Source organism: Python bivittatus, unplaced genomic scaffold, assembly GCF_059951505.1.
Source record: "Python bivittatus isolate LINGU-HERP-01145 unplaced genomic scaffold, Pbiv_v1 ctg000020_np1212, whole genome shotgun sequence".
In the NCBI taxonomy this organism is placed as follows: domain Eukaryota; kingdom Metazoa; phylum Chordata; class Lepidosauria; order Squamata; family Pythonidae; genus Python; species Python bivittatus.
The window spans coordinates 96,401,024-96,416,219 of record NW_028277030.1 but is presented as its reverse complement, the minus strand read 5'-3'; the positions used below and the strand labels follow the sequence as shown (position 1 = coordinate 96,416,219).

The 15,196-nt window shown below is 39.1% G+C and overlaps 1 protein-coding gene across 1 annotated transcript; it reads right to left on the bottom strand.

Moving 5' to 3' along the window:
- Positions 1–2,768: 2,768 nt before the first annotated feature.
- GPATCH11 (G-patch domain containing 11) lies at positions 2,769–15,162 on the bottom strand. The gene is made up of 9 exons (XM_088144682.1): positions 15,109–15,162; positions 14,615–14,684; positions 13,495–13,721; positions 12,688–12,729; positions 12,480–12,600; positions 10,797–10,887; positions 6,245–6,343; positions 4,915–4,996; positions 2,769–3,099 (listed from the first exon to the last, which is right to left on the bottom strand). Exons 2-9 carry the CDS (start codon positions 14,662–14,664, stop codon positions 3,044–3,046), a joined length of 768 nt encoding a protein of 255 aa, XP_088000808.1. The 5' UTR covers positions 14,665–14,684; positions 15,109–15,162; the 3' UTR covers positions 2,769–3,043.
- Positions 15,163–15,196: the final 34 nt, after the last annotated feature.

Genomic DNA, 15,196 nt, shown 5'->3' with positions numbered 1-15,196 from the left:
CTCCTAATTGACTCCAGAGCCAGAGTTCTTCACAAAATGTTCAATTCCATGTTTTTGGAGGGTTATTCAGCATCACATTTACATCTTTAACAATTGTGTTTTTCCCAAAATTGTATTAACATATGCTATGACTTGAGAAGAAAATGAACCCATCAAGTCCTTCTGGGCTCATGGCTCCTGCCTGAACAGCAGGTGGAAGTCATGACTAGAGGAGTCCACACCCAGCTTCAGTTGGTGTACCAATTGCCACTGTATCTGGGACAGGAGGGCCCAGCTACAGCCACTCATACCTCTGTTAACACCCAGTGTAATTTACATGGGGTTGCCCTTAAAAGATTACTTCAAAATTACAGCTGGTCCAGAATGCATCAGCTTGCATACTTACTGAATTTTGCCATTGTAATTTAGCTATGTTCTACCACGTTATGTGAACACAACCTATATATACAGTGGTGCTTAAAAGTTTGTGAACCCTTTTGAATTTTCAATATTTCCTTTCTTTGAGCCATGACACACTTCCACATACCTGTGTTGTGAAGATCAGACTGATAGTGGAGATCCAGAATTCTGTTCTTTAAATAAGACAGGACCTCCTACCCTCACACCTGATTATCATCCTATTGATTGAAACACCTGACTCTAATGTCCCTGTCAAATGAACGGATAATTCTAGAGGTTCAAATACTTTTGCCACACACCAATATATAGCTTTGGATTATTTTCCTCTAAATCAGTGAACAAGTGTAATGTTTTTTGACTCATTTCTTTAATTGTATTCCCTTTATCTAGTTTTAGGACTTGTGTGGAAAACAGATCACAATTTGGGTCTTATTTATGCAGTAATATTGAACATTCAAAAGTATTCACAAATTTTAAGAGTTGACATTCATTTGTCTTGGATATGAATTGGAAACACCACCTCTCTGGAAAACACCACTTACGTTAACCTCAGGTCTTTATTAAAATTAAAAGACCTGTAGAAAATTGTGCTTACAGTTGTGGGGATGGAAACTAGTGCCACAAAAGTGAAATACTCATACACTAGAACACTTTTTTCCTTGTAACTATCCCTTCCCCAAACTCTCCTCATGATCACTCTATATTTGTATGCAGATTTGGAGTACATTCAGGGAGTAGAAAGAAATCAACCCCTCTGGGTTTCACTAGAGGCAATGAAACTCAGTGGCTTTTACACATGAAAATAATGTAAATTGTGTAATTTATCTAGCCTGTGCAAAAGAAAACAAAGAAAAAAAATCTATGGAAAAAGATGTCTGGAAAAGCTAAACCAGCATTTCTCAATTGGTCTCAACCCCAGGGTTCTGCAAGAAGTGGCTAGAGGATCTGTGAGACATTGTGATTGTAAACAAACAAACTTTCTGAACATTTTGTTTCAAGCTTGTTTTTTTAATAGAAATTATGTTTGCCTTAGGTTTTTTAAAATGTATGAAAGGGAAAGAAATATTAATTTCAAGAAAGGTACCTAAGCTAACCTGTTTTTTTTTTTTCAAGAATTAGGGAAGGTGTGGTAAAATATTAGTTTTAAATAGAGAAAAAAACTACTCTTGGACATAACCCTTCCTCATTAACATCTTGTAGAGTAAAAGATTTAGGCGTCCTTGGATAAAGTAAAGAAGAAATCAAGCAGGAATTTTTTTAAAAGGAAAAACTGAAGTTTCCTCTACCCACAGTACTGACTTACATTAGGAATTATATCCTTTGCGGTGGAGGGGGAATCAAACCAAAAGGAAAGGCTAACAAGTTGGCCAAAATAAACAGATCTACAGAAAAATATTATCTGCTCAAAAGCATTGACAATTATTAGTGGATTATTATATCTACAACTTACTGATCATGCCAATGAACCCTGAGCTGTAGATACACAATTTTAGGCACGGTTTTGCTGAAATTTTTATGCAGGGGTTCCCCAAGTCCTAAAAATTATTTCAAGGGTTCCTCCAGAGTAAAAAGTTTGAGAAAGGCTGAGCTAGACTATAATAAGTATTTAACAGATGAAACTGTACAAATATTTCTGGTAGTCCCCTGAATCTCAATGAAAATTTCCATCTCCTTTTGAAAAATCTCTTGGTTGGGAAAATGGCAACTTGGAAGAATGTCCAATGTGGATTTGTAGCCAAATTTAATTGTATGAACTAGTTAAAGCCTGAGTACTTGTTTCGCTGGCTGCTGAAGGTCATTTTGTTCCAAAGAACCTTGGGATAAGACTTCTGAAGTATTTGTGAGTTTTGTCTGGAAAAGATCACTGAAGAAATAAGATGGATGGCCAAAACCATCCATCATGAGACATGTCTACTGGCACAGAGGAGCCCCAAGGGCTGAAGACAGCATCATGCTGCCAGCCAGGTAATTCCTATTTTTAACCATAAGGAAGGGTTTGTAGAAAAGCTGCTCACAAAGATTACCACAAGCTTAAGCTAAACACAAATCAATGACTAACCCAGCAATGATGGTGCATGAAGCAAATAAATCGCAGCTGTATTTCTATACATTAACTCAGTGTTGCATAATAACTTTGGCTTAAAAAGCTAAGAAACTTAAAAAAGAAGGGGAAAAAAAGCATGAGGTTTTGTGTGTGCTGGCTGATAGATCATTTCATATGAACCCCTCATGAAATCCCATGTTCACAGTTTTATTGTGAACCTATACAGGATTATCTCCCAACTGCTGAATTCATTATTTTAGGGTTTCTTGAAATTTTATTTTGTTGAGACCAGAACATGCATTTATCAAATCTGCAGAGTCTAGAGTCAGTCATGTTACATTTTAATTTTGTTTTTCAGAAATAAACAGCAGGATTTAAAAAAGAATAAATAACTTGGAAAAATAACAACAAATTACAGTTCCTATTCCAAAGAATTTTTAAATAGAGTTGTAGAAAACCCATTTTATATCCAAACATGGAAGAGCTCAAGAAGCAGTGAAAAATGACCAATTTGCTCAATGAAAAATATGCAGTAGCATCCACATCTCTGCTCTTCACTGAGATTACAGAATTTTGCTACTGTTTGGAATTTTTATAGAATTATTCATGATCCATATATGTGCTCCCAGGGCAATTTGAAGATAGATCTTCTTGATCTGCAAAATAGAAAAAAAGAAATTTGCAAAGGTTTACAACAAGCAACATACATACTAGATTAGAGGTTTGAAATGGAAAATGTATTTCGTTTCAAGCTTAAAGCAAATAGCCCATCTGAAATGTTCTGAGTTGACTGTATTCCAATTTCAAGCTCTGAATACTCTGAAATGGGCAGTTCCAAGCTTGTTTTCTATGCCTGGAACACACAGGATGATACTGCTTAAAATTGCCAAATTTTATTCCAAGTCACAACAGCACAGCTAGGTTTATTCTGACCTCAAAACAAAACCCTTAGGAGACTGTCACAGTGTGACTGGGTTCTTTTAGAACTGGAGGGGTATTTAGGTTTCCAAGGGTGGCAATTGATACAGAGAAATTGAGATAGTGAGTGGAGGTTTTTATGCTTCTCCTTTATGATTTACAGCAAAAGTATTTACAATAGGTATTTACAACAAGATCCCAGCTTTTACAGGGTTTTGGTTTCTCCCTATCAGAGACTATTCCCCTCTAATTCTCCTAAATGCTTAATTTCTTCCTCCTCCACTCCCTCTCCCATTTTTGGGATTATCAAGAGAGAATAAAAATAAGGAATGTGTTGGATTTATAAATAATTGTACTCAGCAGCGCTCATCTCCTTTCCTTGGATCTGCTCAGCTGATCATCATCTGTGTCTCCTCCATTGGGGGAAGAACCTCTCTCAGAGGCTTCTGCTCAGTCCTTCCCCAGAGACTAGGGCTTTGCCAAAGACAGCAGTCTCCCTCCTTCCCGTCTTGCACCTTGGATGAAGATGCCGTCTCTCTGGGACTTTGCTTCTCTTCCTCCAGGGGAGCAACCAGTTTACTTTTCTTCTCCCTCACCAACCTGGGATCCAACCACTACTCTGCACACTCATGCAACTTTTCTCTCCAGCCACTCCCTTCTAGAAGAGTCTTTGTATTTCTCTCTCCTTGTTTCTTCCCTTGTTTTCTTTCCTCTCCTCTCTCCAATTTTGGGTTAGACCAGCAGCATATCCCCCAGCAACACCTACATACAAGGCTGGGCCAATGGGAATGCTGTCTATCTCTGCCCCACAGCAGTCCTGGCTAGCAGCAAGATCAGCTCATCAGTCCTTGTGACAATACATCTGCACTTCAATGCTAGAACTGAGCTTCTTCTTTTTCTCTCTCCTTTTGCTGGCTCACACCATCACAAAACCAACCATACTAGGCCATTAAAAACCATATACAACAGAGACGTTTTTGTTTGGACCTCAAAACGCTTTTCAAGATGGAAACATTTTGAGATATCAATGTTTTGCACACAGTGAACATAACAGCTTACTGAAATACATGGTGGGATAATTAGGACTTCCTTTTTTATATAAAAAATCCACTGCTATAGTAAACATCCTGAAACTTGACAAGAAAATCAAATTTTTGAAGGAAAACTCTATTTTCTCTTGCAAGTAATAAAAAAAGGAATGCAATCATAATGGATTAGGAACAAATAAGTAAATTCCACAGAATGTAATTTTTTAAAAGTTTCTTAAAAAGTTATTTCTATATCTTCCAAAATATAAAGAGATGTGTATGTGAAATCTATTGGATTTTCTGGCTTAGCTTAGATTTCTATTCCATATATGATTGGTCTCATAGCAAATGATATATTCTCAATGATCAACAGCTGTTTCATACCCTGAATTTCAGTTACTGCAATTACAATGTTACCTGTGCATTCAGCAATGGACCAAAGAAACAACATTCATTTTAAAGTAAAAAAATAAACGTTGAATTAAGTTGTTTGGGTTTTTTTTTAAAAAAAAGATTTAAGTTTACCTTGGTAGGCTGTTCCACACCAGATGCAATAGAGATACTCTTCTCTTAAATAAGTTGTTAAAATGGTTAACTTTTCTGATTCCTGAAAAAGCACCAACAAGTATATCTTTAAATACCATTGAATATATCAAACAATCTGAGAAAGGCATGTGTAATCATAGATTTAGCAATGAAAGGTTGTATTTGCTATATTAGAATTTTTAGCTTCCACCTTCTTTTGCTGCTCCTATTACAATGACTGTAATAGGACTCTTAATTACTCTTACTACTTCCTACTTATTTCTTCTTATTACTGGAAGAAATTCTGAGGTAGCTTTTATGTGTCTTATTTATTAGCATGTAGAAACATGCATGAAAGACTCTATCAATGTGGTCATTAAAAGTCAACACTGATTTGATGGCACTTAATAAATCAAAAACATACATCATATGTAATTGATTATATGTCATCAAGTCATTTTCTAGTGACCACATAGATTTTTCCCATGATGATCTCTCCCTAACTTGTTGTTTCATGTCTCCTAACAGTCTCCCATCGCCACTATAACTGAATTCACCCACCTTGCTGTTGCTCTTCCTCTTCTTATCTTTCCTTCCACCTTTCCAAGCATTAGAGCCTTTTCCAGAGAGCTAGGCCTTCGCATAATGTCTCCAAAATAGAATAATTTGAGCCTGGTCATTTGTGCCTTGAGTGAGAACTCTGGGTTGATTTGTTCAATGATCCATTTGTTTGTTTTACTGGCTGTCCACGGTATTCTCAAGAGCCTTCTCCAACATCAAAGTTCAAAGCCATCAATACTCTTCCTAAACAATTCCTCTTCTTCAAGTCCAGCTTTCACTTCTCAAAAGTCAAATCAGTGTTGACTTTTAATGAGCACACTAAAATGTCACAAGGAATACCATAGCTTGCACTATTCTGACTCAGGAAGGAAAAAGAGGATGACCGGCAACAAAGCGGATGGACTCAGTTACAGTGGCGATGGGTGCACTGTTGGAAGATCTGAAGGACAAGGTTAGGGACACATTGCCTTGAAGAAAATTTATGTAGTCGCTAAGAGTTGACTCTGATTTCATGGCACATCATAGATCAATCAGTGTATATGCGTGCAGATGCACACATACATAGACCCACTCAAGCAAAACCATGCTGGATCAGAAGTGATGAGAATGCCAGCAATTACTTTAATTGTTTTGTTCAATATTTATATTTATTGCAGTGTACCTACTTCCTCACCTGGTTTGGTGATCACTATGGAGTACCACGATGTGAAGTGTTACCAGCCAATCTGCCAAAGGCAATTGCTAAAACAATATCTGAACATGTACTTACTTCGAGTTCATCTTCCTTCTCCTCCTCCACTTCATCTTCGTCTTCTTCTTCAGTCTTTGGTGTTAGCCAGTACCAAACCACTTTGGGGAATTCAAGGCCCTTAAATAAAAACATGGCAATAACTCCCACTCTACACTATTAGATTTTTTAGGACTGCTGTAATCTCTACCCAAATGGGAAAAATCATAATATTAAAGACAAAGAAAGCAATTTTAAGAAACACTGCATATTAATAACCCTCTTGATTTCTTGGACCTTGTGGCCTATTTTATATTATCAACCAGATTATCCTTTTGGAATGGCTCTTATGGTGATGCGGTGGGTTCTGCTTTCAAAGTATCACTGTAGCAGGCCTGCTTAGCCCTACAGTGTCTAAGCTGTAGGGGATGTAAAGTTCCATCTCGTCTCCCATGCTTTTTCACATATATATGAAACTCCTGGGTGGAGTCATTCAGAGATCTGGGCCAAACCTGGTCATGTGAACCCTCTCTTACATCTTCATATCTTAATTTCAAGTCTAGATTACTATAATGCCAATGAAGGGCTTTCTAAAAACTTCAGTTGCTACAGGTTGCCACTTCTTGGGAAGTAATATGCAAGGCTGGAGTTATGCTGCATTTAGTCTTTACAGTCTATTTGTTGTTTAGTCGTTAAGTCGTGTCCGACTCTTCGTGACCCCATGAACCATATTGCGCCAGACCTTCCTGTCCTTCACTGCCTCCCTGAGTTTGCTCAGTTTCATGCTCATTGCTTCAGTGATGCTATCTAACCATCTCATCCTCTGCCGTCCTCTTCTCCTTTTGCCTTCAATCTTTCCCAGCATCAGGGTCTTCTCCAAAGAGATCTCTCTTCGCATTAGGTGACCAAAATATCTGAGCTTGAGCTTCATTATCGATCCTTCCAATGAGCAATCAGGGTTGATTTCCTTTAAGATTGACTGGTTTGACCTCCTAGCAGTCCAGGGGACTCTCAAGAGTCTTCTCCAGCACCACAGTTCAAAGGCATCAATACTTCGGTGCTCGGCCTTTTTTATGGTCCAGCTCTCACAGCCATACATTACTACTGGAAAAACCATAGCTTTGACTATGCGGATCTTTGTCGGCAAGGTGACGTCTCTGCTTTTTAATATGCTATCTAGGCTTGCCATAGCTTTCCTCCCAAGGAGCAAGCGTCTTTTAATTTCATGGCTGCAGTCTCCGTCTGCGGTGATCTTGGAGCCCAAATAAATGAAGTCTGTTACTGCTTCCATTTCTACCCCTTCTATTTGCCAGGAATTGATGGGTCCAGATGCCATGATCTTAGTTTTTTTAATGTTGAGTTTCAAGCCAGCTTTTGCACTCTCCTCTTTCACCCTAATCAAGAGGCTCTTTAGTTCTTCTTCACTTTCTGCCATTAGGGTGGTATCGTCCGCATATCTGAGGTTGTTGATGATTCTCCCTGCAACCTTAATTCCGGCTTGTGATTCTTCCAGCCTGGCATTTCTCATGATGTACTCTGCATATAGGTTAAATAAGCAGGGTGACAGTATACAGCCTTGTCGTACACCTTTCCCTATTTTGAACCAATCGGTTGTTCCATGACCGGTTCTAACTGTTGCTTCTTGGCCCGCATACAGATTTCTCAGGAGACAGGTAAGGTGGTCTGGTACTCCCATCTCTTTAAGAATTTGCCACAGTTTGTTGTGATCCACACAATCAAAGGCTTTTGCATAGTCAATGAAGCAGAAGTAGATATTTTTCTGGAACTCTCGTGCTTTCTCCATGATCCAGCGAATGTTGGCGATTTGATCTCTAGTTCCTCTGCCTCTTCGAAACCCAGCTTGTACATCCGGTAGTTCTCGGTTCATGTATTGCTGAAGCCTAGCTTGTAGGATTTTGAGCATAACCTTGCTAGCATGTGAAATGAGTGCAATTGTGCGATAGTTTGAGCATTCTTTGGCGTTGCCCTTCTTTGGAATTGGAACATAAACTGACCTTTTCCAATCCCGTGGCCACTGTTGCATTTTCCAAACTTGCTGGCATATTGAGTGCAGCACTTTAACACCATCATCTTTTAGTATTTTAAATAACTCAGCTGGAATACTGTCATCTAGCTTTGTTGTTAGCAATGCTTCCTAAGGCCCACTTGACTTCACTCTCTAGGATGTCTGGCTCAAGGTCAGTGATCACACCAGCGTGGACATCAGGGACATTAAGATCTTTCTTGTATAGTTCTTCTGTGTATTCTTGCCACCTCTTCTTAATCTCTTCTGCTTCTGTTAGGTCCCTGCCTTTTTTGTCCTTTATCATGCCCATATTTGCACTAAACGTTCCTTTCATATCTCCAATTTTCTTGTAGAAATCTCTAGTCTTCCCCATTCTATTGTTTTCCTCAATTTCTTTGCGTTGTTCATTTAAGAAGGCCTTCTTATCTCTCCTTGCTATTCTCTGGAAATCTGCATTCAGTTGCTTATATCTTTCCCTTTCACCCTTGCTTTTCGCATTCCTTCTTTCCACAGCTATTTGTAAAGCCTCATCAGACAGCCATTTTGCTTTCTTGCATTTCTTTTTCTTTGGGATGGTTTTAGTTGCTGCCTCCTGTACAGTGTTATGGACCTCCATCCATAGTTCTTCAGGTACTCTGTCTACCAAATCTAATCCTCTAAATCTATTCATCACCTTCACTGTGTACTCACAAGGAATATGATCTAAGTCATACCTGAGTGGTCTAGTGGTTTTCCCTACATTCTTCAATTTAAGCCTAAATTTTGCAGTAAGAAGCTCATGATCTGAGCCACAGTCAGCTCCTGGTCTTGTTTTTGCTGTCTGTATAGAGCTTCTCCATCTTTGGCTGCAAAGTATATAATCAATCTGGTTTCGGTATTGACCATCTGGTGATGTCCATGTGTAGAGTCGTCTCTTGTGTTGTTGGAAAAGAGTGTTTGCTATGACTAGCTTGTTCTCTTGACAGAACTCTATTAGCCTTTGCCCTGCTTCATTTTGTACTCCAAGGCCAAACTTGCCTGTTATTCCGATCACTCCTTGACTTCCTACTTTAGCATTCCAATCCCCTATGATGAAAAGGACATCTTTTTGGTGCTAGTTCTAGAAGGTGTTGTAGGTCTTCATAGAAGCGGTCAACTTCAGCTTCTTCGGCATCAGTGGTTGGGGCATAGACTTGGATGACTGTGATATTGAATGGTTTGCCTTGGATATGCACTGAGATCATTCTGTCGTTTTTGAGGTTGTACCCCATTACTGCCTTTCCCACTCTCTTATTGACTATGAGTGCAACTCCATTTCTTCTAAGGGTTTCTTGCCCACAGTAGTAGATATAATGGTCACCCGAATTAAATTCACCCATTCCCGTCCATTTCAGTTCACTGATTCCCAAGATGTCGATGTTCAATCTTGTCATCTCATGTTTGACCACATCCAGCTTGCCTTGGTTCATAGATCTTACATTCCAGGTACCTATACAGTATTGTTCTTTACAGCATCGGACCTTCTTTTCGCTTCCAGATACATCCACAGCTGAACGTCCTTTCGGCTTTGGCCCAGCCGCTTCACTCTTTCTGGAGCTACTTGGAATTGCCCTCCGCTCTTCCCCAGTAGCATATTGGACACCTTCCGACCTGAGGGGCTCATCTTCCGGCGTCATATCTTTTAGCCTTTTAACATTGTCCATGGGGTTTTCTTGGCAAGGATACTGGAGTGGGTTGCCATTTCCTTCTCCAGTGGACCACATTTTGTCAGAACTCTCTGTCATGACCTGTCCGTCTTGGGTGGCCCTGCACGGTATAGCTCATGGCTTCACTGAGTTACGCAAGCCCCTTCGCCACGACAAGGCAGTGATCCATGAAGGGGTTACAGTCTATACTAACTGCCTATTACTACTCATACCACAAGGTGTTTTGGATAAAGCTCAAAATTGCTTGACACCCAAATATTTGCTGGAAAATCATTTCACATATGCACTAGCCAGGCCTTTAAATCTTGCTTGCACAGCCACTGATACTGCCAGCAGGTTGGTTAATTTGAGCCTGAGTTATGATGTCTTTGCTATGAAACTCCCTAACATTTGTTCTTCATCTAGATGTTTGGAATTATGGACTGGTGACTATAGTATTGTTTCTAACACCTTGTACCGGATTCTAATTCTATGAAGTACTCCATTATTTTTTATAGAAAAGGTTGTATATAAATTCAATTAACAATAATAAACAATAGAAATCAAAACACAGCCCAAGGCACTACAGCATAGATTGTAGATTTGGTATTTTGAATATGTTACATTGCAGTAGTAAAGTTTTTTCAGAAAAGTTGCTTGAATCCAAGGCAGTCACTTGTATAACTCTAAAAGACTTTTTTTTAAAAAAAAAATCAACTCATTAATATACCAAATGTACCTGCAATGATATGTATTTATAGCAGGGTTGTAAAATGTTTCCATAGTTTGTTGAATTCTGCACTACCTATTTGGAAGGTTGAAGAAGGGAGGTCAAGGCATGGCATAAACGCTGATTTCTTAAGCCTCTACATAATCATAAATAAAGGTTTTTATTTAAACTTACTTTCTGTGTATCTAATTGTTGGCAGGCTTTCTGACTTTTCTCAAGATCCCGTTTTACTTGCAGTTGCTCCTGCTTAGTCTTCAGTCTCATTCTAAATTAGACAATGACAAAACCATCATCAGTAAATTTAATAGAAGACTATATTTTGATAAGAATTACTTGATCATTTTTCCTGTTCTGGAAATTAATAAACTCAATATGTGAGCTAAAACAAAGTCCCTTCATCCCTAATGTTGTGTGTTAAGACATGAGGGAAATCTGAGATCCTCCAGGAATAGCTGGAAGTCCCAGCATACTTCAGTAGTGATCATGTTGGCTGGAGCTGCTGAGTGTTGTAATCTAGGAATAGTTGGAGACCTCAGCTTCTCCACTCCCAGTATGGGTAGAGGTCTCTGCATTTATAGCATTTATACGAAGGCGCTTTCCTTTTAGAAGGTTGTGCTGAAAGTGGGGATGATCAGTGCTCAGCAGCACTGATGTCACAAATATGACTTGGGGGCATATCAAGTCTGTCTCTGGTTCATGTGTTATGTTTACTAGCATTCAGAATGCCTGAACAGGGCTATGAAATTCCAGGATCTAGGACTGTCTGAAGAACTGCTGCCTTAATATACAATACCGTATGTTGATACTGTTACTGCTCAAAGCTGGGGGAGCAGCCCAAAAGCATCCTTTCCCTGATCTGATGCCCTCCAGATTTACTAACCAAATTGGTTGAGAATTATGAGAATTTGTAGCCTAACAAATTTGAAAGGCAACAGACTGGGGAAGGCTGCTAGAGAAACATAAGGATTTTGGTCTCTAGGTATTTAGCAGAATACAGCAATTTCTAAGAGAAAATGAACAATTCATTTTATAATTCATTATAAAATGCATTCCTGAAGAAGGCAAAACCACTGGGCATGAACTTTTCCCCTCCAACTGCTGACTTGGAAGATGAAACTGAGCCTCATAGGTTCATCTCTTCGTGCCCCTTCCCTGCCAGCCTGCCTTGCACAGATGGACAGTACACTTGTATAGACATTTCATACTCCTTGATGTGACCATTTTTAAAGAAAATGATGTTTGATTCTTTTTCTTGTATCATTTCTTTTAGTTTATAACAAGTCCTAAACAACAAAAACAAGCCTGTTTAGGAATCCATTTCTACAGTTGTTATTCAGTCATGAAACCATTTTTCTACAACAGGAGTTAGCAATTTATGGCCCTCTTGATGTTGCTTGAACTTCAATGCCCAGAAACCCTAGATGTATGATCAAAAGTGAGAGATTTTTGGACATTTTATTTAGCAACATCCAGACAGCCAAAGACTTCCTGCCCTTACTCTATAGTTTAGCCTTCTCTAACAATGAATCCTCAGGAATACAGACTATTCTGAATCAGAACAAAAGTCCATTAACTCCACATTTCCTGTATCAGGCTTCCCCCAATTAGGTTGTGCCCTGCAAATGACATGGACTTCATTTCCCATATTTTCCTGGGCAATTGGGTATTCAGCAATTGGCATTAATTCTCTGGGGTTCCAGCCAGAGGTTTTGCCCTGTCCTACCTGGAGGTGCCAGGATTTACACCAGGGACCTTCAACACACAAAATACATGTTGTCCAGTTAAGCTACAGCCCTCGCCTATATATACAAAGAGTATCAGCAGTTAAGAGAAAATGCTCAAGGAATAACATGCTACTTGAAGAGGTCAGTTGTCTGCTTCTCCGCTTGTTTTTTCATATTCATTTTTTTTCTGTAGTTTTCCAGCTTTTCCTCAGCTTTTCGTTTTTTTACTTCTTCATGGCCAAGCCCACTTCTTCCTGCCCCAAATACAAAGCAGTTGTTTGACCGACTGAGCAACACCACATTTGAATGAAAAACAAAAAAAGGCCAGGTATTTCACAAACCTGTAGTAATATTCAGAGGAATGGGCTCCACTATTCCCTTCCCTGCAGAAGAAAGAAATGTATTCACTGTCAATAAAATAACATGATCCCCTTGCTTCATTGTGCTTGCTATCTTTTATCTTTATCTTTTATTGATTTTATTGTAATTTCTTTGATTGTTGTGAGCTGCCCAGAGTCACTGAGAGTCAGGTGGCATACAAGTTTAAAAAATTATTAGTAGGAGTAGTATTTACTGTATTCCCTTCTACGTATTTTTTAAAAATTTCTTAAGATTTATATCCTGTTTGTCTTCCATCAGCTCAACATTCTCTCCAATTTTTCCCCACAAAAATAAACCTGTGAGGCAGGTTGGGCTGTGAGACCACCCTGGATCTCCGGTCCTAAGGAGTTCAGAAACACACTCCACTCTTATGTAATCTTTCCAAGTGAGAATCCACTCTGTGAATTCTATTTTTTTCTCCAACGTATCAAGAGACAATGGCAAACAGAGATTAGAAGGTTGGATTAGGGTTGGGAAGAACCAGGCTCATATCCCAGCTCAGACAAAAAGCTCATCAAATAACTTCCAGGGTAGTCTAATTTATTTCATAGGGTTGTTGAGAAAGCAAAACTGGGAGCAGGGAGAGAGAACAAAATGTATCATGTTGAGGAAAATCAGAATATAAATGTAATAACTAGATCTCTCTGATTCCCTTTTCCGTTATTCTGCCAGCTGCAGATTTTGTACAAGCACAACTCTTTATGGCACAGTAAAAACTGATTCCTTAGCACAGTCACAGTCTGAAAACTGGATGTGGAAAAACTCACCACTTTTGCCGAGAGGCTGGCCGCTTCTGTACCCCATCTTTTGGAGCATAGCAAAGCCTTTATTTTCGTTTCCCAAAGCAACATTTAAAACCATTTCACGTTGCTCTTTCTCTTGTTCTTTTATGCTCTTTTGCCTACTTTTCTGGTTAGCTTCTTTTTGTTTTTCCTCTTTTTTAAAAGTTTCCTTCACACGTCTCAACATCGGCATTCCTGGCCTGATGTCCTGGCTGAACAAAACAAAAAATCAAAAAGTTACCTAAGTCCAAGATACTGTCAAAAAGTCATTATTCTGCTTTAAGTATATTTTATAGTGCTTTAAAACTTTTGGGGGGAGAAGGTATATAATTGATGATCCTGTGGTCATTTCATGCACTGCTTTGAGTCTACCTGATGAGGAAAGAACAGGAGATAAGCTATTGCTGTAAGAAAAATAACGCTTATTCAAAATATAATTAATCTTATAGGATGAAGCTGAAAGAAAACAAGCAACATGGCTACATGTTCCCATTCCTTCTCACTACGTACCACAGTTCAGCATAAAGAATCTGGACTGAGACTGTGGAACAGACAATGTATGAAGAGAAACTAGTGCTTCATTTTAGACTTAATATGTTGCCTGAATATGGCCACAGTGATTTTTAAAGTTAACAGATAGATGCTGTAAGGGGGATATGCTGGAGGAGTGGGTGGGCTGAAATGTTTGACCCATTTTTTATTCTTGAGAAGGTGGGGTGGGCTGGGGGTTCAAGAGACAACTGAGCGCTTCAAGCCTAGCAGGTAATTATGATTCGAAATAATGAATAGTGTGTGATTAATATTCTTACTGATTTTTCCTTTTTCTTCCATTTTCCTTCTGAAAACGATAAAATATAAATACCCCATAGAAAATAGATACATGCTTGTTCAGTTGTATTTGAGTGACCAGTTTCATTCTGTAAATTATCTTCCCCAGAATTGTTCTACATGGCCAGAATTTTGAAGCAAACTGCATACTTGAAGAATTGTGCCCGAGTTTTCAATCATGTAATGGATATTTGAAATTTCATAAAGCCATTTCAGCTTCAGCATTCTGATTAGGCAAAGCCAAACATTTTCCCTTAGGGGAGAAAACCCCACTTACTTAATATTAATAAAGGAATCAGACATGTAATCCTCTTCTGCGTCATCCATGATTTGTATCAATCCTTCACCTGCAAATATAAATCCACCTATAAATACAGTTCGATTATTTTAAAATGCATCAAAAAGCACTTTTCTTCGGTCTCTAGAGGAAAATTCCGTATTTATTAGACGCAAGGCAAACCCTGAATTTGATCTTTGTGTATGATTCTCCCCCATGACCCTAATTTCTTAGCTAGTCAGAACTTCAGCAGACGAGAGAGCCGAAGTAGTGCACTGATAGGATATTGGTTTTTGCTCTACGAACTGCATTTCTGGCCCTACTCACTCGTGGAAACTCATTGGGTGAGCTTAGTCCACTTAATTCAGCTTATTACTCTGGGCTGCTATCGTATAACTGACTGATCTAACCCATCACTCAACCCTCGGCAGCAACGCTCAACCATTTACTCCTCCTGATTGCTGTTCCTTACCAGTAACAAAAACACAGCCTACCTGACTCCTGCTTCCCCACCTTCTAAGCCGCTCCGCCGCTACGCATGCGCCCCCGTGGACTCACTTCCTGGGTCTCGAGTGCGCATGC